Genomic DNA, 25,106 nt, shown 5'->3' with positions numbered 1-25,106 from the left:
GGGGAGTTTTCGGGTTATAAGCTCAATGTAGGGAAGAGTGAGCTCTTTGCATTACAGGCGGGAGACCAACAAAGAGGGATAGGGGACCTACCGCTGAGGAGGGCGGAGGGGAGCTTTCGGTATCTGGGGATCCAGATAGCCAGGAGTTGGGGGACCCTACATAAACTGAATGTGACGAGGTTGGTGGAGCAAATGGAGGAGGATTTCAAAAGATGGGACATGTTACCGCTCTCGCTGGCGGGTAGAGTGCAGTCGGTCAAAATGGTGGTCCTTCTGAGGTTTCTGTTTGTGTTTCAGTGCCTTCCCATCGTGATCACTAAGGCCTTTTTTTAAGAGAGTAGGCAGGAGTATTATGGGTTTGTGTGGGCGAATAAGACCCCGAGAGTAAGGAGAGGGTTCCTGGAACGCAGTAGGGACCGAGGAGGGTTGGCGCTGCCAAACCTGGGGAGCTACTACTGGGCAGCAAATGTGGCAATGATCCGCAAGTGGGTTATGGAGGGAGAGGGGGTAGCATGGAAGAGGATGGAGATGGTGTCCTGTAAAGGAACGAGCCTGGGGGCGTTGGTGACGGCACCGCTGCCGCTCTCGCCGACAAAGTATACCACGAGCCCGCTGGTGGCGGCAACGCTAAGGATCTGGGGCCAGTGGAGACGGCACCGGGGTGCAATGGGAGCATCGGTGTGGTCCCCGATCAGGGGTAACCACCGGTTTGTCCCGGGGAAGATGGACGGGGGGTTCCAGAGCTGGCATCGGGCGGGGATTGGAAGAATGGGGGACCTGTTCATCGACGGGACGTTTGCGAGCCTAGGGGCACTGGAGGAGAAGTTTGTGTTACCCCTGGGAAATGCCTTTAGATATATGCAGGTGAGGGCTTTTGTGAGGCGACAGGTGAGGGAATTCCTGTTGCTCCCGGCACAAGAAGTTCAAGATAGGGTGATCTCGGGTGTATGGGTCGGGGAGGGCAAGGTGTCGGAAATACACCAGGAGTTGAAAGAAGAGGGGGTGGCGCTGGTAGAAGAGTTGAAGTGTAAATGGGAGGAGGAGCTGGGGGAGGAGATAGAGGAAGGTCTGTGGGCTGATGCCCTAGGTAGGGTTAATTCCTCCTCCTCGTGTGCCAGGCTCAGCCTGATACAATTTAAGGTGGTCCACAGAGCGCACTTGACGGGGGCGAGGTTGAGTAGGTTCTTTGGGGTAGAGGACAGATGTGGAAGGCGCTCAGGGAGCCCGGCGAACCATGTCCATATGTTGTGGTCATGCCCGGCACTGGAGGGGTTCTGGAGAGGAGTGGCAGGAGCAACATCTCGGGTGGTGAAAGTCCGGGTCAAGCCAAGCTGGGGGCTAGCAATATTTGGAGTAGTGGACGAACCGGGAGTGCAGGAGGCGAAAGAGGCCGGCATTCTGGCCTTTGCGTCCCTAGTAGCCCGGCGAAGGATCCTGCTAATGTGGAACGAGGCGAAGCCCCCCAGCCTGGAGAAATGATATGGCTGGGTTCATAAATTTGGAGAGGATTAAGTTCGCCTTGAGAGGGTCTGCGCAGGGGTTCTACAGGCGGTGGCAACCGTTCCTAGACTATCTCGCGGAGCGTTAGAGGAAGATCGGTCAGCAGCAGCCTGGGGGGGGGGGGGGGGGGGGGGGGGGGGGTGTTGGGGACGTCCTGAGTGGGGGGGGGGGGGGGAAAGAAAGGGGGGACTGCCTGGGAGGGTGGATGAGCAAGAGATAACATGAAGGGTTGGGGAAACTGGCACGTACGGGTGAGGGCCAGTGTACAAAGCTGTGTAAATATATCATTTTGCCATGTATATATCTTGCTCTGCGCGGTTCCTCGGTATTTTTTTGTTACGAGGGGAGGGGGGTTATTGTTTGTAAGGGAGAAAAATTGTGTTAAAAAACTTTAATAAATATATATTTTTTTTAAAAAAGAAAAATTCCTTTTGAGTTGAGGCCACAGTCAGTTATCAATTTAGAGCAAGTCAAAAGCCATGAGGTTGTCAGCCTTCTGGAGTAACATCTCCCAGGCATCCAGTGCTGAGTAAAACACGTATTTTGTTGCTATTGCCCTTCACAACAACCTACATGTGTGAGGTTGGATTATCCATTTTCATAAAGATGAAGGCAGCACAAAGAAACTGTCTGAAGTCTGCACCTGATAAGCGCATTTCCCTCTACTCCTTTGAACCTGATTCAAGTAAGATTGTGAGGACCAAGCACATTTCATTAAAGGTAAGCAAACGTGGTGTGGGTCCCGAAGATTGGTCCGTTGGCAAAAGTGGGTCCCAGGAAAACAAAGTTTGAAAAACACTGCTTTAAGCCCACTGCTCAGATAATTTCGCACTCAATCCTTGTGACGGATCAGAACATGGAATATGCCCCACTGTCTCCAAAATGTAACTGCTGTTCGCAGAGAAAGTTTGCAGATCATCAGGCACCTGTGAATTTCCAGTTCTAAATTAGGAAAATATTATCATTCTTTTGAACGTGCATTACAGAAAATGCATAGCACAGAAGCACGACATTTGGCCAAACAGGTCCATGGCACCTTTATATATGTACATGTCACTTCCCACCACTTTTCATCTCACTCTATCCTTCTATGCATTTCTCCCTTTTGTATTGATCTAGTATCTTTTTTAATGCATCTATGTTATTCACTACATCTACGCCTTGATCCATATTTGCACACTTTATAGAGTATATCCAAAATATAGAATATTACATTTTTGGCGAAATCCTCCAATGTTTTGTTAAAAATTGACAATTACCGTTCCAAGGTTTGTCAGAAGAAAGCTATACACAATTTACCCTGGTGTCTGTTAGATGCAAAACCATCTAAGATGGTCTCTTAAAATAAAAGGACAACATAATCTAAAGAACAAGGGGATGCTATTTTAACAGTCTGGATGGTCTCATGATTGATGATCATTAAATGCTCCTCTTTTGTGTGGAGGTTTGAAGTCATTCAATCAACATCATAAAACAGATTATCTGGCAATTATCTGACTGCTGTTTGTGAGGGGTTTCTGTGCATAAAAAGGCTTCCATTTTTCCAACATTACGACAATGACTGCACTTCAAAAGTGCCCCAGTGGCTATAAAGCGCTTTTGGATGTCCTGGAGTGCTTTTGGATGTCCTGGAGTGCTTTTGGATGTCCTGGGCTCTTGAAAGAAACTACAAAAACACAAGTTTTTTCTATCTTTAGTACTTGTTCTTTTCTACTTCTTGTTCTAATTGTAGCTTCTGCAACTGGCATCTGACCTATGTCACTGGGAAATATCAGAACTTTGAAACTGTTGGACCATGTCTAATAACCAGAACGTCAGCATTATTGCACATACCTCCTCTTCTGCATCTATGAAAGGACTCATATCGAGCTCAGCTGGAAAGGTCATTCGGTCATTCAGTTTAATCCTGTGCATCGTAGTATAGTCAAAGTCAAAGCGCTTCAGTTGCAGCGTTAGCAAGTATGGAAAGTGCAGGAACTTCAGCCCCTGTAGAAAGAGATTGCAAGTCACATTCTGTTCAATGTTTTGGGGAAAGCACTTTGGCCAGTTTTCATCACTAAAATTAGTTACCTTGCGTGCATCACATTTTTTCTTGCAGCGTTCACAGAAATATTGATTGGGTCCATCCAAGGTTTCAGGTTGGACAAATGCTTGCAATGCTTCTTCCTAGTGCGAGAACAAACAAATATAAATAAACACAACATCATGGTACCCTGTCGATTACAAACCTTCCTGCACATGCAAATCAAACTTACCAATGAAATTAGGTTTATATAAATAAGGGAATAAGACTATGATCATGTAGACAGCTTCTTTCAATTAGGTGGAAGAAGAGCAGAGGTCCCAATGTTAAATCGTGTCTCGGTTAGATGTCAGGACGTGATTCTTCTCCGAGAGAATTGTGGATCTCTTTAACAGGTGACTAATGAAGACGATGATGCATGGCCGTTAATCTCCCAAAATTCGCTAGATTATGGAAAGGTTCCATCAGACTGGAAAATAGCAAACATAACCCCTCTTTTCAGGGAGGGCGGGGTCAGAAAACAGGGTATTATAGACTAGTTAGCTTGGCATCTGTCATGGGGAAGTTGTTAGAATCCATCGTTAAGGAGGCTGGACATGTGGAGCAACTCAAGGTAATCGGGAAGAAGTCAGTATGGTTTTGTGAAAGGAAATCATGTTTAATCAATTTACTGGAGTTTGTTGAAGGAATAATCCGTAGAATCCCAACAATGTGGAAGGAGGCCATTCGGCCCATTGCACTGACCCTCTGAAAGGGCACAACACCTGGGCTCACTGGCCCACCCTATCCCCGTGACCCCGTGCATTGATCATGGCTAGTCCACCTAACCTGCACATCTTTGGGCTGTGGTAGGAAACCGGAGCAAACCCATGCAGACATGGGGAGAATGTGCAAACTCCACACAGACAGTCATCCGAGGTTGGAATCGAACCCGGGTCCCTGGTGTTATGAGGCAGTAATGCTAACCAGTTTTGCAGCTGTGCGGGAAACACTGGATGGAACATGTCCATTTTCACTCTGTTCATATGTCTGGCGATCAGCCCTCTGTAATATCAAACCCAAACAAATATCTGGTGGTTCTCCTCAAATTTGATTCTTGGTGAGGTTCCCAGTGGAATATCTGTCAGTTTAGTTTGTATGATCTATGATGTTGATTACATTGTTACTCTATACTGAACCATTCTAACGCAATTCCTGACATCCCACGTTCTATCCTTCATAAACTTGTGGTTATCCAAAATGATGCTCCTAACGTTCTAATACACCACATACATTGTATCAGTTATATGTTTGCTGAACTACAGTGGTTCCGGCAATGACTTGAGTTTAAAATTCACATCGATGTTTTCAAATACCCCATCTATTGACTCCTCCTGCTCCACAACACGTCTACATTCCTCCAAATCTGGCTTCTTGAGCATCCCCAATTTTAATTACTCCACCATTGGTCATATTGCCTTCAGCTACCTAGGTTCTACACTCTGGAATTCTCTCGCTAAACCTCTATCTCTCTCTGCACCTTCGAGACCCTCCGTAAAAAGTACTTCTTTGACCAAACTTTTGTTAACCTGTCGCAATATTTCCCTTATGTGGCTTTGTGTCAAGTTTTGTTTGATAACACTCCCATTAAGCGCCACTGGGATGCTTTATTACATTAAAGGTGCTTTATATATATATATCTAAGTTCTTGTGACAAGTGTCAACACAGCTCAATTAGCAGCTTTAGTGTGACTAAGAGGTTGTGGGTTCTAAAGCCTTTCATAATAATAATTTTTTTAAGTGTCACAAGTTTGGTTTGGGAACGGATGGAGGCAGCATCCTGCAAAGGCACGAGTTTGGAGGCTTTACTGACAGCGCCCCTGCCGTTCTCGCCGGCTCGGTACTCTACAAGTCCGGTGGTGGTGGCAGCCCTAAGGGTGGAAGGACAATGGAGGCAGCATATGAGACTGGAGGGGGCTTCAGTGTGGTCACCGATCTGTGACAATCACCGGTCGGAGGAGTTTGATTTGCCGGGTGGGAATGGGTTTCGGTACCTTCAAGTGCGGGACTTTGTACGGACGCAGGTCCCAAGCTTTCCTCGCCTCCCCGAGGGGACTACAGGATAAAGTGCTGTCAAAAACAGGGGTTGGAGGTGGGAAGGTTTCGGAGATATACAGGGAATTGTTAGCGTGGGAAGGGGTCCATATCAGAGAGGTGAAGAGGAGCTAGGAGGGGAGCTGGAAACTGAACTGTGGGAAAAAGCCTTGAAAAGGGTAAATGCATCCTCGTCCTGTGCTAGACTCCGCTTGATTCAGCTCAAGGTAGTCCACAGGTAGCCCGGATGAGTAGGTTCTTCGAGGAGGTGGAGGACAGATGTGGAGGGTCTGGGGTATCCCAGCCAACCATATTCAAATTTTTGGGCATGTCCGAAACTGAGGGAATTCTGGCAGGGATTTGCGGATGTTATGTCAGAAGTCCTGGAAGGTAGGGTAACTCAGAGTCCAGAATTGGCAATATTTGGGGTGTCGGAGAATCCGGAGGTAAGGGGGGGGGGGGGGGGGCGATATCCTGGCCTTCTCCTCCCTGCTGGCCCGGAGACGGATCTTGTTGGGATGGAGGGACTTGGAGCCCCCAAAGTCAGGAGCGTGGGTCAGCGATATGGTTGGGTTTCTCAGTCCGGAGAAGATCAATACAGGGATTCGCCCGGAGTTGGCGGCCGTTCATTGATTTCGTTAACAAAAATTGAACGTCAGCAGTATGGGGGGGGAAAAAGGAAAAGGGGGGGGAAAACAGGAGGCATGGTAATGTTAAATAAGGACTGGGAACTTAGTATACGGGTAATTGGGGACAGGGCGGGAGAAGTGCGGTACGTGGTTTATTGTTCGTTGTTCTTTTAGAGGGTATTTTGTGCGTCGACCCGCGCAGTTGTTTCAGAAATGTCAACATGTTAAATTATGAAAATTACAAATGCTTCAATCAAATATATTCCAAAAAAAAAAAAAAAAAAAGTGTCACAAGTAGGCTTGAGGAATTGAACTAAAGAAAAGAGCATTAGACTAGGATGATCAGTTAGAATAGTGCATTATGGACATTAATTCGGGTTGCAGGGAGTGAACAAAGAGATTGGACAAAGCATGGCGAGAGGGGGATGGGTAGCTATTAGGACCAGTTCTTTGCACAAAGGATACTGCAAAGAATGCTGGGAGAAAGAGGCCCAAGGCAAGGAATGTGTAATGGGCCTATCAGGATCAGTGGTTGTGGAGGTCAAATTACATGGCCAGGTCAAGGAATGTGGGAAAGGGCCTATAAGAATCTTGTATTTGTCACCGTTACCTTATTTGGTCGTGTGTGAAACTTGATTCTATGTTCATGTGTATAAGATGTTATGTGCTTTGTTTTCACTCACTTGCTCTGGGGATCTCAGGAACAGTGTTGGTCCTGCTGTTATCAGAGTGAGTCTGGCTTACAAGCTATTTGAAATAAAATAAAACAATATCTACAAATCCGAACTCAGCCTTTTGATTGAGACCAGACTGGACAGAAAGAACTCAATTTCATCAGGCTTACATTAACACTGCAATGACGTTACTGCGAAAATCCTCTAGTCGCCACACTCGGGCCCACCTGTTCGGATACCCTGAGAAATAATTCAGAATGTCCAATTCACCTAACAAGCATGTCTTTTGAGCATGTGGAAGGAAACCGGAGCAGCCGGAGGAAATCCATGCAGACACAAGGACAACTAGCAGACTCCTCACAGACAGTGACCCAATTATTATAGGAATGCTGCATTCTCTGAACTGCTATTTTTTGATTACATTAAACCAACGACTTGTTTGCCTGTTCAACTGAATATAAAACTCCCAAACACATTATTTTAATAAGAGGATAGTTCATCCATTGTTCGGCTAACATCCAGCCCTCAACCAATATCACCAAAACAGATTATCTGATCATTTATCTTGTTACTCTTTGTGTGTACACACAGTTGACATGTTTGCTGATACAACAGTGAATACATTTAATACCAAAAATAATTTACTTGCCGGACATCCCCAGGACATGAAAGCATTAGATAAATTCAAGCCTGCTTTTCTTTTATTGTCAATTGGTTTCATATTCCAATTCTTATTTTGTATGCATGTTGCAGTTAACATTCTATAATATTTATCTAAACTATCTATTTTTGGTGAATAGTTCACTTACCATTACTTGGAAAATTATAAGCTTTCCCATTTTAGATGTGTAAGTATCAGCATAAGACACATGCAGATAAAGTCACTGTTTAGAAATTATATATATTTTGGGACCAATTACCCAACTTCCAATATTTCAAATTTTAAAAAATAGTTCTGTTAAGGAATTTCATTAGTCCCATTCCGTTGCACGGCCTTATCAAGTGCCATTTGGGGCAAAAATGAAACACCTACCACACTGTTAAATGCCAGATTGGAGCCATATGGTCTAATAACCAGTGGGATGTCAAGGTATGTATCGATTCTCCAGCTCTCATAGCCACACTCTAGACACTTGACATAGTCCTTTAATTTTCCTTGGTACAGCTGGTTAATGAGATCAGCCTGAAACAGGAAGTACAATGCAAGATTCCTTGGAATAAATACTAAAACACAATTGAAATTTAGTGTGAAGCAATACACTTTCACACATTCGATAACTTGACTTCAATTCTAGAGCAGCAAATTGCAGTAGAAGTGAAAGATTGATGCATGAACCTAACAATATCAATTAAGTACAAACCAAAACCCAACAAGGTTGCCGCAGGATGTGATTTTGGGACAATAAGCGATTTTCATTTCATTTCATTATGACTCAGTGACAACAGGGGAGGAAAACAGACTTTGAAAATTCAAAACTTAAAAGGAGGAAAACCACCTATGAATTAAAAAAAAAAGTTCAGACATTTCTACAAGGCAACAATCCATTAAAATATTTTGCCAAAATTCCACTTCCTCATTTAGCCCAAGGACATGAACTGATGTCAGACTTGATTAAGTGGGTAGAACTCTTGCCTTGCAGTCAGAAGGTTCTGATGTTCATGACCTACTCCAGAGACTTGAGCACAGAATCTATGCTGACACGAGTGGTGCAGTACTACTGATTGGGTGCTGCATTATCAAGAGGTGCTGGCTTCCAGTAAAACTGAGCCCCAGTCTTCCCTTTCAGTTATGACTACTATTTGAAGACTAAGAACTCTTACAACACCAAGTTAAAGTCCCAACAGGTTTGTTTGGAGTCACTAGCTTTCGGAGCACAGCTCCTTCATCAGGGAAGGTTCTCCTGGTGTCCTGGCCAATATTTACCCCTCAATCAATATCACTAAAACAGATTGTGGGACCTTGCAGTGCACAAATTTACAATAGTTCTAAAATATTTAATTAGGTGCGGTGACTTGAAATGTCCCATGGTTGTGAAAGGTGCTATATAAATGCAAATTCTTCCAGCACATTAGAAATCATACATATCATTCTAGTTTTCAAAAATACGTAACCCGGAAGATGTTTAAAAGGCAATTTTTTAAAAAAAGAATCACACTTTCAAATCTGGAACTCACTTTCTGAACGGGTGGTAGAGGATGGAACCCTCAACATTTAAAAAGCATTTAAATCAGCACTTGAAATATCATAGCATACAAGGTTACGAATCAAGTGCTGGAAAATGGGATTAGAATAGATCGGTGCTTGATAGCTGGGAAGACATGATGGGCTGAAGGGCCCCTTTCTGTGCTGCAAAACTCTATGACTATGAAAGCTGCATTCAAGATTAGACTGTTGATATTTTTCTCTCCACCGTGGGACGAGGCAGGGATGTCCTATGTCCCCCCTGCTGTTTGCACTTGCAATTGAGCCGTTGGCCATCGCATTAAGAAGCTCGGGAGCATGGAAAGGAATAGTGCAGGGGGGATAGAGCATGGGGTGTCCTTATATGCCGACGACTTGTTGTTATAGCTGTTGGAACAGAGTGTGTCGATAGGGGGAATATTGGAGCTACTGCAGGTATTTGGGTCTTTCTCGGGGTACAAGCTGAACCTAGACAAGAGTGAGTATTTTGTGGTGTCTCGGCCGGGGGTGGGGGCAGGGACTCACTTTAGGTATCTGGGGGTGCAGATTGCCCGGGAGTGGAGGAGGCTTCGCAGGTACAACATGTCTAGTTTGGTGGGGAGAGTGAAAGCCGATCTGGCAAGGTGGGATGGTCTCCCTCTGTCACTGGCAGGTCTGGTACAGGCGGTTAAAATGAATGTGTTGCCGCGATTTCAGTTTATTTTTCAATGCCTACCGATTTTCCTGCCAAAGGTTTTTTTCAGGGAGATTGAGGGAAGGGTTACCTCGTTCATATGGGGAGGGAAGGTGGCCAGAGTGAGAAAGGTGCTGCTACAGAGGGAAAGGCAGGCAGGGGGTTTGGGCCTTCCGAACCTGATGTACTACTACTGGGCGGCGAACGTGGAGAAGGTGCGGAGCTGGGTCAGAGGGGTTGATTCCCAGTGGGTCAGAATGGAGGAGAGTCTGTGCAGGGGGTCGGGACTGAAAGCACTAGCAACAGCACCGCTCCCGATAGCTCTGGGGAAATACTCAGGGAGTCCGGTATTAATAGCTTCATTGAAAATCTGGAGGCAGTTTCGCCAACACTTCGGGTTGGGTTTAGGGTCAAGGGAAATGCCGATTCGGGGGAACCACAGCTTTGAGCCAGGGAGGTGGGATGGAAGTTTTCGGAAATGGGAAGAGAGGATTAAGACGCTAAAAGATTTGTTTCTTAGGGGTCGGTTTGCAGGATTGAAGGAGCTGGAAGCGAGGTATGGGCTGGAGCAGGGAGAAATGTTTAGATACATGCAGGTTTGAGATTTTGCCAGAAAGGAGATACAGAGCTTCCCGGAGGAACCGGCCTCCACATTGCTGGAGGAGGTGCTGACGACAAGGGGACTGGAGAAGGGTGTAGTGTCAGCGGTGTATGGAGCTATTTTGGAAAAGGATAAGACCCCACTGGAAGGGATCAAAGCAAAGTGGGAGGAAGAGTTGGGAGAGGTCATAGAGGAGGGGATCTGGTGTGAGGTGCTCCAGAGAGTGAATGCCTCCACCTCGTGCACGAGGTTGGGGCTGATACAGCTGAAGGTGGTATACAGAGCACACCTCACGAGGGCGAGGATGAGCAGATTCTTTGAAGGAGTAGAAGATGTGTGTTAACGTTGCGGGGGGGCCCCGCTAACCACGTTCATATGTTTTGGTCCTGTCCAAAGCTAGAGGATTACTGGAAGGAGGTTTTTAGGGTAATTTCCAAGGTGGTGTATGTGAAACTGGACCCGGGTCCCCGGGAGGCCATATTCGGGGTGTCGGACCAGCCAGGGTTGGAAACGGGTGCGGAGGCAGATATCGTAGCCTTCGCCTCGTTGATCGCCCGGAGGCGGATCCTGTTGGGGTGGAGAGCAGCCTCTCCACCCTGTGCCCTGGTAGACCTGTTGGAATTCTTGACTCGTGAGAAGGTCAAGTTTGAACTGAGGGGTAGGACAAGTCATGGGCATTATTCATTATGCACTTTAAAGAACTGGGTAACATCGAACATTAGTTGGGGGGATGGGTGGGAGGGGGCTGTGTGTATTAAGGGTGACTATGGGTAATTCCTCATTCTCTTTTGTCATTTGTTTATGTAAACATGCGGGCCAATGTTTGGGGGTTGGTGGGAGGATGAGATCGTTGTTATTGTTATGGGGATTGACATATTTGTTGCTGATTATTGTTTATTGTTGGTGGGTGTAAATTTGGGAGAAAATGTGAAAAAGGAGAATAAAAATATATTTTTAAAAAAGATTAGACTGTTGGATCATGTTTTTTTACATATAACTCGATACTGCAATTTCTAACAGTGCCAAAGTGCAGAAGGTCACACTATGGCTGCACCCGCTTTTAAATTGCAGTAACAAAAAATACTGCTCTGAATTTTACCTGTGAAGCAGTAGGGGTAAAAATAATAGTTTCATCTTGCCCTTCTTCAAGTAAGGCCAAGCCTATCAGTTGATGTTCTGTTAAAATTAATATGGAGTTACCTGCTCAGTTTGTTTCCATTTCTGTTCCAGTGCATCAAACATGACCCTGCACAACTCTTGAACATCGTGCTGCTGCCAGGCTAGTAAGAGAAAAACCATATTAATTAAGCCTTAAGAAGCCAAATGAAAAGTTTAACTATTAAACAACTTTTGAGAATATTTTCTTTCCCCTTGCAGCTTACAGCTAAGGAGGAAATTAGCCCCATGTTCAGCTAACCTTCACTGCTATCCCAACCAAAGCTTCGAGTCACATCTGTTGTTTCCACTGCTCTTTTCTTACTAGTTTGCAACAAGACAAACAATCTTTGGAGTTGATAAGGAATGCTGATCACTGGATCTTCTTCGTATTCTTCAAACTCCCATCTGTGAATATATCCACACAGGAATAATTTGTAACATATTGGAAGACAGCTCCATGCATCCACTAGAAAATCAACATTTAAAAATCATTAGGCCAGAATATTCAAAGTTCAGAATTCATCTACTGGTGAAGGGTCAGCTGAGGAGCTTCATTATACTGCTAGTTGAGGGGCTACTGGTAAAGGATACAGCTATGGTAAGTGCGGATTAAAGTATGATTATGATATTCATGTCAACCAATAAAACAATGTGATCAATAAATCTGCTGAAACAATATGAACATGTACTATTTGACAAGGTGTGGTCTGTTATGTATTTGGGTCCGAACTAGCATTACAAAAGAGTTGGGTGTCTCAGGAACTGATATTATAAAATTAAAAATTACATATCCTCAACAAGCAAAACACTAGTGGAAATGAAGTTTCTTTCTCCAAGCAGCTTTCCTCCTACTGCTCTCTTCTAGACAGTTTGCTCTACATTGGAATATATTTAGTCTAAAGCAAAAGTTTCCAAACTACACCCCCATGGACACCTCTAGTCTCTGGGGCTTGAAAATTGGTCCATCATAACCCAAATGATTCTGTTATATTTCTGAAATGTGAATTTTGTGGGCCTGGAAGTTTGGAAAGAGCTGTTCTCCTGTGGCCTCTGGTGGATAAATCCTAAATCAGAGTGCCGAGGTCTGTTGGTATCTACAGCTTTGGAAAAGCAGTTTAATGGGAACATTAGCTTAATATGTGGGCCTGAGGCTCCATGGTATGTACCAGGGAGTTAATGATGACAAAAAATCTTGCGTTTTTTTGTTCCAAAGCAAGTCCAGATGCAAATCTTGATTACAAATAAAAATCAGTGTCTTCAAATTCTCCAGTGTTACAGCTATAGTACTGTCTTGTTCTTTGTTTAAAATAAATTTAGAGTACCCAATTATTTTTTTCCAATTAAGGGGCAATTTAGCATGACCAATCCATCGACCCTGCACATCTTTGGGTTGTGGGGGTGAGACCCACGCAGACATGGGGAGAATGTGCAAACTCCACAAGGACAGTGACCCGGGGCTAGGATCGAACCCGGGTCCTCAGCGCCATTAGACAGGAGTGCTAATCACTGTGCTACCTGCCTTGTGCTTAAATAGTTAATCATATTCTGTTTCTAGCCATGCAAATAGAAATAATTAAATGAGTCATTACTTGTACAGTGCATTCCTAAACTCAGGAGTCATGAAGAGCGTCTGCAGCAAACTATTCAGGTAACAGGTCATAGCTTGGTTTACCAATCCAACATATCCTGCAAGAAACAGAATCCAGAATTTTATTAGACAGGGTTAAAATGTTAAACTTAGCTCACTGAAAATAACTTTTCCCTTAATAATTTTTAATGAATTCTCACGATATGGGTATTGCCAGAAAGGTCAGTATGCATTGCTCATCACTATTATTGCTTCATTATTTGGTCACTGCTGTTTGTGGGAGCTTGCTGTGTGCATATTGGCCCATGTTACAACTATGTTTTAAATTTGGGCAGCACGGTAGCATAGTGGTTAGCACAGCTGCTTCACAGCTCTAGGGTCTAGGTTTGAATCCCGGCTTGGGTCACTGTCTGGGCAGAGTCTGCACGTTCTCCCCGTGTCTGCATGGGTTTCCTCCGGGTGCTCTGGTTTCCTCCCACAGTCCAAAGATGTGCGGGTTAGGTGTCCAAAAAGGTTAAGTGGGGGTTAACGGGTTACGGGAATAGGGCAGATACATGGGCTTGAGTAGGGTGCTCTTTGTAAGAGCCGGTGCAGACTCGTGGGCCGAATGGCCTCCTTCTGCACTGTAAATTCTATGATTCTATTCTGTGAAATTGTCCACTGGTTACAAAAAGCTTTGGGATGCCCAGAAGTTGTGAAAGATGCCATATAAATACAAGTTTACTTTCTTTCACTAGGAGTTGAGGCCGAATTGAAACTACAGATTGCATTTAAGAGGCAAATTTTCCTCCAATACTTTTGTTCAAAGCATTCCATCATCTTTTCCTTTTAAAATACAAACCCAGTGGTTAATTTGAAGTTTTAATATTTCAAAATGTTGAAATTACTGGCAAATGGGGCTTTTGTCTCTACTTTCCCTTCAGCCACTCCAGTGAAAAAAGTTATGTGGGTGCTCATGTTACAAAGCAGATCACTGGTTTCTGCGGGACCCTATGCTTGAACTAGTCGGAGGGTCATTTCAGATCTATCCAATCGTAGAAATACATCTACTAACTAAATATACAGCAGTTAGCAGTTGAAAAGAATCATTTAAACTGCTGATAAGGGCGGCACAGTAGAACAGTGGTTAGCACTGATGCCTCACAGCACCAGGGGCCCAGGTTCAATTCTAGCCTTGGATAACTGTGGAGTTTGCACATTCTTCCATGTCTGCGTGGGTTTCCTCCGGGTGCTCCAGTTTCCTTCCACAATCCAAAGATGTGCAGGTTAGGTGGATTACTATGTTAAATTGCCCTCAGTGTCAGAGATGTGTGGGTTAAGTGGGGTTATGGATCCAGGGGACCAGGAGAGGGGGATTGGCGAGCTCGCACTAAAAAGGGCGGAGAGGAGCTTCAGGTATTTGGGGGTCCAGGTAGCCAGGAGCTGGGGGCCCTGCATAGGCTTAATTTTACAAGGCTGGTGGAGCAAATGGAGGAGGAGTTCAAGAGGTGGGACGCGTTGCCGCTGTCCTTGGCGGGTAGGGTGCAGTCAATCAAAATGACGGTGCTCCCAAGGATTTTGTTCCTGTTCCAGTGCCTCCCCCGTGTTTATCCCGAAGGCTTTTTAAAGGCGGGTTAACAGGAGTATAATGGGGTTTGTGTGGGCGCAAGGTACTCCGAGGGTGAGAAGGGTGTTCCTGGAGCGGAGTAGAGATAGGGGGGGGACTGGCGCTGCCCAACCTCAGTGGGTACTACTGGGCCGCCAATGCAACGATGGTGCGCAAGTGGGTGATGGGGGGGGGGAGGGGGCTGCATGGAAGAGGCTGGAGACGGCGTCTTGTGTGGGTACGAGTCTGGGGGCGCTGGCAAAGGCGCCGCTGCCGCTCCCTCCAAGGAGGTATACCACGAGCCCGGTGGTGGCGGCTGTCCTCAAAATTTGGGGGCAGTGGAGGCGGCACAGGGGGGAAGTTGGGGCCTCGGCGTGGACCCCAATACGGGGGAACCACCGGTTCGCCCCAGGAAGTACAGGTGGAGGGTTTTCGGGGTGGCACAGGGCAGGGATACGAAAGTTGGGGGACCTGTTTGTGGACTGGAAATTTGCGAGCCTGGGTGAGCTGGAGGAGAAGTACGGGCTCCCTCCGGGGAATACCTTCAGTTACTTACAGGTAAGGGCGTTTGCCAGACGGCAGGTGGTGGAATTCCCGCGGCTAGGGAGAGGAGATTGTGGAAAGGACATGGGCAGGTGCCCTGGGGAGGGTGAACTCTTCCTCATCGTGCGCGAGGCTCAGCCTCATACAGTTTAAGGTGCTGCACAGGGCACACATGACCGGGACAAGGATGAGCCGGTTTTTTGGGGGGTGAGGACAGGTGTGTTAGGTGCTCAGGGAGCCCAGCAAATCACACCCATATGTTCTGGGCATGCCCAGCGCTGGAGGAATTTTGGAAGGGCGTAGTGAAGACGGTGTCGAGGGTGGTAGGATCCAGGGCCAGACCGGGCTGGGGGCTCGCAATATTTGGGGTGGCAGAAGAGCCGGGAGTGCAGGAGGCGAAAGAGGCCGGTATTCTGGCCTTTGCATCCCTGGTAGCCCGGCGAAGGATTCTTCTTCAGTGGAAAGATGCGAGGACCCCAAGCGTGGAATCCTGGATCAGCAATATGGCAGGGTTCATTAAATTGGAGAAGGTGAAATTCGCCTTGAGAGGGTCGGTACAAGGGTTCTTTAGGCGGTGGCAACCGTTCTTAGACTTCCTGGCAGAACGGTAGACGTTGGTCAATTGCAGCAGCAGCTCGGGGGGGGGGGTTTAACTTTCCTATAGTTTTTGTTATTTGCACTGAAGGGTCTGAGGGGGCGTATATACCTGTTGTGTGAAGTCAGGGTGTTAATGTTAATTTATTATCTATGTACGGGGGCGGGGGTGATGGAAGTTTGCTTTTCTAGATTGTGTCTTGTACTTAACCCTGTTGGGTTTTCTTTTTTCTCTCTCATTTTGTTGTTGATATTTTATGAAAACCTTTAATAAAAATTTTTTTTTTTTTTTTTTTTAAATGGGGTTATGGGGCTGCAAGGACAGGGCAGTGGCCTGGTTTGGGTGCTCCTTCAGAGGGTCGTGCAGACTTGGTAGGCCAAATGGCTTCCTTCTGCACTATAACATTACCTTGCACCAATAGACATTGCCCACCAATAGACACTGCCCACCCAGGACACACAGAAATCTTCTCTGTAACACTAAACTCCAAATCTGAGGTTGGCAGTTTAGGTGAAAGCAAAACTAACTTTGAATAAAAAAACAGGAACTACTATGTTGACATTGTTTGGGAGGGTGGTGGAGGTGGAGCGATGGTAGGATAATTTGGGGAGGGCTTTGAAGAAGACATATACATGTATCCATGCCAAAACACCTTTCCTCCTTTGTCAACTACAAATGCACAATTTAATCCATGTTTTAACATTGCACCCAGATTTATCACTTCAGTAGATTTATAAAAGAGTCAGGTTCCAAAGTATCTCTGGACGTATACATTACTGGTTCAGGCATCCGGTCATGAAATGTTTAGGACCAAAGCCATTTTCCCTCATCAGGAATCACAGAATCCCTACAGTGCAGAAGGAGGCCATTCGGCCCACTGAGTCTTCTCCGGCCCTTGGAAAGAGCACCTTGCTTAAGCTGACGCCTCCACCCTATCCCCGTAACCCAGTAACTCTACCTAACCTTTGGGACACAAAGGGGCAATTTGGAATGGCCAATCTATCTAACCTGCACATCTTTGGACTGTGGGAGGAAACTGTGGCACCCGGACGAAACCCACGCAGACACTGGGAGAAAGTGTGAACTCCACACAGTCACCTGAGATGGAATTGAACCCGGGTCACTGGAGCGATGAGGCAGCAGCGCTAATCAATGTGCCACCGGGCCGCCCATGCAAAGCTATTTCAAAGGATGATGGTAAAACATATCTATGGATTTTTTAAAAAAGAAGTTCTGCAAACTTGCAGTTGAGGGTTCTTGCAGCTTTAACAGCTAAATTCTGGATGAATTCACCAGTTTGCAATTATTCAATACTCTTAAATTCTTCCAACTTTGGAAAGAGGCCATCTTATTTTTGTAATGCTTTCATGCAACAAAATCCTTCCACCACTAGATGATGCTATCATTCTTTATAAATACCACACTATGTGGTATCCATAAAGAGCACTATAAAGGTGCCTGGCAGTACTTTTACTTGCAACTATTTATAGCCGAAATACTGAATAGAGATGGCAACTGCTGCAACTTGGAATCTTGACATCTTTCACTGAAATCAAGTAGTCACTAAATTGCATGATGCATCATCTGGCTACAGTTGGGTCTGGGTGTTCAACATGCCACATTTAATTAAGATTGAAATAACATTGTGCTCATACAGCATCTTTCACAACCACAAAACACTTCAGAGCATTCTTTCTGATGTCAATCATTGTTGTAATATGGGAAAAGTGCGCTATTGACCATCAAGCTCCCACAATCAGCACTGTGACAATGACCAGATCAGCTGTTTTTGCAATGTCGGTGGAAGGGTAAATATCGGCTAGGGCCAAGGAGAGAATTCTCCAGCTCTGGTTTGAAATAGTGACTGTGGATCTTTTAAGCCGAAGGAGGCAGAGGCGTCCTTGTTTTTACATCTCACCTATAAGGAGAAAAGAGAGGCATGGATAGAGTGGATAGCCAGAGACTTTTCCCCAGGGTGGAAATGGCTGTCACAAGGGGACATAATTTTAAGATGATTGGAGGAAGGTAAAGGGGAGATGTCAGAGGTAGCTTCTTTACACAGAGTGGGGGGTGTGTGGAATGCACTGCCAGCAGAGGTGGTGGAGTCAGAGTCATTAGGGACATTGAAGGGACTCTTGAACAAGCACATGGACAGCAGTAAATTGGGGTGTAGGTTAGGTTGATCTTAGATTAGGATAAATGGTCGGCACAACATCGTGGGCTGAAGGGCCTGTACTGTGATGTACTGTTCTATGTTCCATGTTTAATGTCATGCAATGCACCAAGTGGGAACACTTATTTACATGCAAGATAATAGAGCCATATTAATTAGGTACTGAAGTGCTGCATTGTCAGAAGTGCTGTTTTTCAGAGGAGAAATTAAACAGAAGCCTGTTCAAGCCAACACAGATACTACCTGACCAGTAGGGAGCTCTTCATTCACTCTCTCCCTCCCATCCCAATTTCTATCCATGTCTCTCAGCCAACACTGCCAAACAACTAAATTGGCTGGTCTTTTATTACATTGCCTTTTGTGGAATACTGCTGTTCACAAACTATCTGCCTAGCAGTTACGGTGTAAAACATAATTCATTAGCTGTGAAGTGCGTCGTGATAACCCTAGGACATGCAAGTTAGGACAGTGTCAGTCAACCCCAGGAATACTGCTTTCTGACTATGTGTCCCAATTTGACTTCAAAAGAAGCGGTGGGGATCTTTTTGATTTAATCAGAGTTTTAATGGAATCAGCCTTACTGCTGCTCTTGAAATCTGTGAAAGTTAATTCTTGAATGTTGGATATATCAATGTTGCGTCACTGTAAGTGACAAATGGCATGCTACCCACTTAAGGAATGAACTGGTGGTTCTTCTCAAACAAAGTAAATAGCTCTTTCTTGCAAAGTACAACATTCAATAAGCTGCACTTAAATCAAAAGCAGCATTAACAAACCATGGTTTTTCCAATGCAAATCAAGACACCAATGGAATGAAAAATATAACATTAATTTCTCCCTTTAAGCCAGAAAAGGTAGTTCACACTCACGTAGGCACACACAAAGAAAAGCAGTCACCAATGGTCTAGTCTGACTTTAAAAAGATCAATCGAAAAGTAGGAATCAGTTGACACCGCATATAATCGTACAATTCTGCTGATGGTATTTAATCTCTCGTCACAGCAAGTTACCCAGGAACACAATCATCAGGTTACCATGAGGAAACAACTTTGTCCACGGTCCATATGGACATGACTTGGCTGGTTGACTGCATCTCTAATTTCATACCAATAACTGAATAATATACACCCCACTTAAAGTTAAAAAAAATATCTTCCATATACATGGATAAATTTAAATGAACAAAACAACCACCTCCAAAGGAGACAGGTCCAAGCAGGACAACAAGAAAAACTTGAGAAAAAACAGAAGGGTTTTCATGAGCAAACCACAGCAGAAACTCAAGGTTTCTGTGCAGGTCCCAAGTCTTAATTAAACCGTACAATTTTAAGTTAGATTCTTATTCAATCAGAATTCCTGTCTGGCCATTTAAACATTCACTTTATTTTTCAAATTTCTTGTAAGTAGCTTCTCAGAAAACATACTGCAGAATAAAGAGTTTCAGACGGAGGACAATTTCTGTCCAGTAATTCATCACTCACCAGTTTCTGACTTTCCCAGGACAGGGGAATACGAGTAATTTTGACCACTGTATTCTCCACAGCCCATGGTGCTTTCCCTCAGCTGAGGGCCAATAATCCTTTCCTGAGTGCTGTCATCATGTCCACTGCTTTCTGCTGTACCAGACTCATCCTGTAGAGAGATAGTATATTCAAGTGATAGTTGGATACTTTCCAACTAGCCTACAATGATCAAGACCATTAACAACAAAACTGAAGATGATGCATAGCAATAAATTACAAAACAAATCACTGCATAAAGTCAAACTAAGATTTATTTTGTAATCCACAGAATTTCAAGCAAGTGGTCAATACATTTTATAATTTGACAATTAATGAGTTATTTAATCGTGGGCAGCACGGTAGCATTGTGGATAGCACAAATGCTTCACAGCTCCAGGGTCCCAGGTTCGATTCCGGCTTGGGTCACTGTCTGTGCGGAGTCTGCACATCCTCCCAGTGTGTGCGTGGGTTTCCTCCGGGTGCTCCGGTTTCCTCCCACAGTCCAAAGATGTGTGGGTTAGGTGGATTGACCATGCTAAATTGCCCATAGTGTCCAAAATTGCCCTTAGTGTAGGGTGGGGTTACTGGGTTATGGGGATAGGGTGGAGGTGTGGACCTTGGGTAGGGTGCTCTTTCCAAGAGCCGGTGCAGACTCGATGGGCCGAATGGCCTCCTTCTGCACTGTATAATCTATGATAATCACAATATCAGGTACATTCCCTGTTCTCCATCAGACAAACAGATCATGCCAGTTTTAATCGAGTAACTTTGATGTTCAGGGGATTAAGTAAAGTACTAGTACCTCAAACCAGGAGTTATAATGTTGCTCCTCTTGTGGGGCTTTTGTGCCCCAGAATTCAAGAAAACAGCAGCTGCCTGCCCCCAACACGTGCAACAATGTACACAAGCATGAAAAATATATCATTTGGTTTGAGTGATCTATGCAACCTGCACAATTATCTGTCTCCAGCTATCAAAGCTTTGTACATGTAATGAACTCTTTGAAGACTGTATGGTTTACTTGTTCATATCAGTAGGAGTCACAGGTAGATAAGACTTATTTTTGAGGAAAACCAACTGTAAAAGCTGAACAAAATTCTAAATGTCAGCTAGGATTCAAATTAATCTTTGGTCATGGGTCCACCTACCGATGCAAACTGGGGCTGTTCACCATCTTTATCTGTGAGATGGAGAAAATTTTTCTTTCCCGGTTCAAATCCAGAATCAGTGAGAGACTTTTCACTGGTGTAATCCAAGGGGCTCTGAAACAAGACAAAATAAAGTTCAGGTTTAGACATGTCAAATGGTGCAACCTTAATGGGAATGCAGGAACAGAGAGACCAATAGATAATTATGAATAAATCATTGAATATAACAAAGGTTAACAAAGCATTTCAAGAATATGGGATCCTGGGCCTTACAAATACAGCAAAACCCTGCTGAATTGAATCCCAGGAGATCCGCCCATAGGTTTGTGTTTAATGGTGCTTTGTGATAGCTGAGGAGGCCCCATTCCGCCGTGAATACATCTCTATGTAACCGGATATGCCTAAAATGCGGTCTATATTAAAAACAGCTTCAAATGCCAAATTAAAACAAAGTAAAGGAGCAAATGCGTGAAAAACTCTCTATTCAATTTGTTCACACCTTATAATGACCTGATCTTTGAAAGGCTGGAGCTTTGCTCTGAGAAACGTAGAGAGTAGTTCTGGAACAACTCCGTAATTTTCTCTGCTTAGCATCCCGTCTTCGGGATCTGCATAATACAATTCACCATATGTTGTCAATGCAGTAAATCAAGTTTTCATGTGCTGCAATGCAAAATCCCAGAACATTTCTACAGCCTTTGCAGCACAGGCTCTGATTAGTCAGTGTGGTCATATGACAAGCTTAGACAAGTTTGGGTAACCCAGAGTTACCAGCGTGAAATTTGGCTTGAGTGGCATCATTCTATAGGATTTGCTATTCTGCCAGCAGAAATGGTTGACTACTTCAACATAACTGGAATTCTGTGTCATCCGAGTTTTAACCTTTTGATGCAGTGAGTGTCTAGGATTGGATATGCACTACCTGATGCAGTGGTAGATAGAGATTCAATCATAGAATATACAGTGCAGAAGGTGGCCATTCGGCCCGTCAAGTCTGCACCGGCTCTAGCTGCCTCCAGAAGGGAACTGGACAAATACTTGAAGCAGAAAGAAAAATTGCAGAATATGGGAAAAGAGCTGGGGAGAGGGACTAATACAGAGCTGCCAATCTTTCCCAACAGAAATTAATAATCCAGATACCAAAAATCAGTATTTTGGCAGTAAAATCCAGATTTTAATTTCAAAGGAAAAATGCCCACCAATCTGAAGTATAGCTTTACAGCTTTATTTCCTCATGTAAAACACAAATGGAAAATGCAAATCCAATGCTTCATACATGTCCATCGTCATGAGTGGGTGTTTTCAAATTAAGTTTCAAACATTCAGTAAATCTAAGAATAAAAAAATGTGAAAACATTTGTCTTTTTACCTAAAGTTCAAAATAGTCCTGAATGCTTGATTAACTTAATTGAATTCTTACAAGAAACTGTGTATAGACAAAAGGAATCCAGTGCATTTCTTCCTTTCAAAAAATATTTTCATGAAGTAGCACTAACAGATTTGATGTTCAAATTAGGGTTTATGATAGTCAAGATAAAAGTGCTCAAAGAAAAGAATGGCCACAATAATTAGAAGCATAAGGTATGGTTAAATAGATGCATGATGATTCAGGTTTTTGTTTCATGTTCACAGCAAAAAGCACAGTTTCCACAAGTAAAACAAGGATTTAATAACTGAATCCTGTTGAAACTTAAAAATGTGCAATGTATTATCAGCTGCACTCCATCAGTATAGAAAGATAGGAGTAGAGTTAAAATTTCAGATCAATTACTTTTCAACAATTCTGAAATGTTGACTCTGCTTCTCTCCCCATTGATGTTGCCTGACCTGAGTATTTCCAGCACTTTTTTTTCTTTAAATACAAAGTAGTGCTCTACAAAGATCAGTGATAGAGCTAGTATTGAGCCTACTTACTGTAGTCCACCCTCCCTCAACGTGATTTTTTTATCCCAATAAAATCCAGGAGCCTCGGTGCCTGAGACTGCGCGAAGGTCAGGATCATCTGACAGTGTCAGGGGATCCTGACTGTTGCGTGGTCTCACATACGAGGCATCGAGGTGCGTATTGGTTTCCTAGGCAACAGGGCCCCGCGCAGAGGCGTCGCCCCCTCTCCTCTCTGCACCGCACACCAACAGCGCATGCGTGTCTGACATGCATGTGCTGTTTTTTAAAATAAATTTAGAGTGCCCAATTATTTTTTCCCAATTAAGGGGCAATTTCGTGTGGCCAATCCACCTACCCTGCACATCTTTGGGTTGTGGGGGTGAACTCCACACAGACAGTGACCCGGGGCTGGGATTGAACCCAGGTCCTCAGCGCCGTAGGCAGCAGTGGTAACCACTCTGCAATTGTGCTGCCCACGCATGCGCTGGTGATGAGACATCGAGGTGCGTATGCAATTTCGGGAGGTGGCATTTCCTTATTGCAATGAGAGAAAGCGTACTTCCGTATTCGAATGGATTTTCCCTATAAAATACGGAAAATCCGTGCTAGTTGACAACTCTGCTAATAGATTGTTCTATGAAAGGCCCAAAGGGCTGAATGGCCTCCTTCTGTGCTGTACAATTCAGTGATTTCATGATTGAAGAGACTTTGGTGGTGTCAGAAAAATAATAAGTTAATATGATGAGTTCCAAATTACAGAACCATGGGGATATTGCAACTTCTGTGCAAAAGGACCTCTGTACAATCCCCATTGTCATGACCAATGAATGTTTTAAGATAGTTATGTTTTAAACCGTGTAATTCAAGATAAAATACAGTAGTGGGGGATCAGACCTCCATGGGATCCACATGGAGACAAGTCCATGTAACCTCATACTGAGTGTCTGGAGACAAATCCCCAATTCCTGCTTATTATGGGGACAGTAACTCAAATTGAAACGGATTCAAAGTCAGGTGCAAATTTTAACATCTGGACATAAAAGAAGCTGCAGTTGGCCTTACTGCTGTCCATAGAATAAGATTCTCAGAGCAGTGATAGTGAGCTTCAAGGAAAATGACAGATGCTGCTATGCAAACCACAAATCAGAGACCTGGTGAAGATGAACACCTGTTCGAAGAAACAGGACTGCGAAGAGTTCAGAACCACAAAATCACTAGAAGGCACCTTGCAATGGGAGGTGCATTTGATTATGCTCAAAGGGTTGTGTTTAAGGGACTTGATTAAAATAACTAGATAGTTATCCTGGTGAAGCACCCTGGTAGAGCGAACTTTGAACTTGGACATGTCCATGGAGAGTGTGGTGTAGCTTATAAACAGCATGGGGTTTTCCTTGTGTTAAATTAATATGAATATCTCTTCTATAGTTTTGTGCATTCGCTTTAGTGTTTAGTTTGATTTTGGTGTGTTAATGTCTTTAAATGGGAAATTGTGTGATCCTGGAGTTTGCCACTGGGAAAATCATATTTTTTAGAAAAGTTATTGGTTTCAACAGGGATTCTTGGTGCTTCAAAATACTTGGAAAGATGTGCAAAAATATTTTTCATCTGTGCGTAGAGTCTACTTCTATTGTAACAATATCATCCATTAATGCGGCAACAAGAAGGAATAGCACATTACGTGAATGAAGAGATTATAAGGAAGCAGTGCAAAATACTTGGATTGTGGTTTGTTTCTGAATTTCAGTGTTCAAGAGCCATTTGAGTTAAGGGGTTTGAATTCACAGAATCGATACAGTGCAAAATTGGCCATTCAGCCTATCATGTCTGCACCAGCTGTCCAATTGAGTATTTCACTCGTGTCATTCCCCAAATCCCTGTACATTGTTTCTGTTCAAATAATCATCTAATACTCCCTTGCATGCCTCGAACAAGCCTGCTTTCACTAGACTTCAAGGCAGTGCATTCCAGACCTGAACCATTCACTGAGTATAAAGTATGTTCTCACATTGTATTTGTTTCTTTTGCAAGTCACTTTAAGGCCACAATTAACCTGAAAAACTCATGTCTAGTTTTCGGACATTTGGCCGGGCGCTTGGCGGCAGCTGCAGTGCCGAGAAACATTTTGGCATTCAACGGCACTTTGACGTATTTTTGACCTTGGGGAGACGCTCTCTGCTGAGGCGGCACTTAAAGAGTAGTTTCCTCGCAAGCAGGAAAGACTCCTCACAGATCGGGGAGTCATTTTGGAAGGCTGCCCCGATGTGTCGCAAATTTTGTGAAGTCTCTCATGAGATACAACGACCTCACCTCGACATCAAATGGGGCACGATGACCCACGCCCTAAAATCTGTGCCCTCTTGTTCTTAACGATTGGGAGCTTTCTCCCATCTGTTCTGTTCAGCTCCCTCATGATTTTGAAAACCTCAATCAAATCTCCACTTAGCCTTCTCTCCAAGGAAAACAGTATCAACTTTTCCAAACTATCTTCATAAAGAAAGCTTCTCATCCCTGGAACAATTCATGTAAAACTCTTCTTCACTCTCTCCAATATGTTCACATCCTCCTAAATGTGGCG

At 44.3% G+C, this 25,106-nt stretch overlaps 1 protein-coding gene across 3 annotated transcripts in view; it reads right to left on the bottom strand.

Moving 5' to 3' along the window:
- Positions 1 to 25,106, bottom strand: part of usp47 (ubiquitin specific peptidase 47) — a 259,715-nt gene that overhangs the window by 97,892 nt on the left and 136,717 nt on the right. For all 3 annotated transcript variants that reach the window (XM_072466172.1, XM_072466171.1, XM_072466170.1), the window contains 8 exons: positions 20,648 to 20,761; positions 19,479 to 19,629; positions 13,103 to 13,199; positions 11,773 to 11,918; positions 11,556 to 11,635; positions 7,933 to 8,082; positions 3,571 to 3,666; positions 3,334 to 3,486 (listed from right to left, as the gene is read on the bottom strand). In XM_072466172.1, coding sequence (XP_072322273.1) covers positions 3,334 to 3,486; positions 3,571 to 3,666; positions 7,933 to 8,082; positions 11,556 to 11,635; positions 11,773 to 11,918; positions 13,103 to 13,199; positions 19,479 to 19,629; positions 20,648 to 20,761 — 987 coding nt within the window. The remainder of the gene's footprint in view (positions 1 to 3,333; positions 3,487 to 3,570; positions 3,667 to 7,932; positions 8,083 to 11,555; positions 11,636 to 11,772; positions 11,919 to 13,102; positions 13,200 to 19,478; positions 19,630 to 20,647; positions 20,762 to 25,106) is intronic.

This window comes from Scyliorhinus torazame, chromosome 10, assembly GCF_047496885.1.
Source record: "Scyliorhinus torazame isolate Kashiwa2021f chromosome 10, sScyTor2.1, whole genome shotgun sequence".
NCBI lineage: Eukaryota > Metazoa > Chordata > Chondrichthyes > Carcharhiniformes > Scyliorhinidae > Scyliorhinus > Scyliorhinus torazame.
Note: the sequence above shows the minus strand (reverse complement) of the source record. Positions and strands in the feature narration are given on the sequence as shown.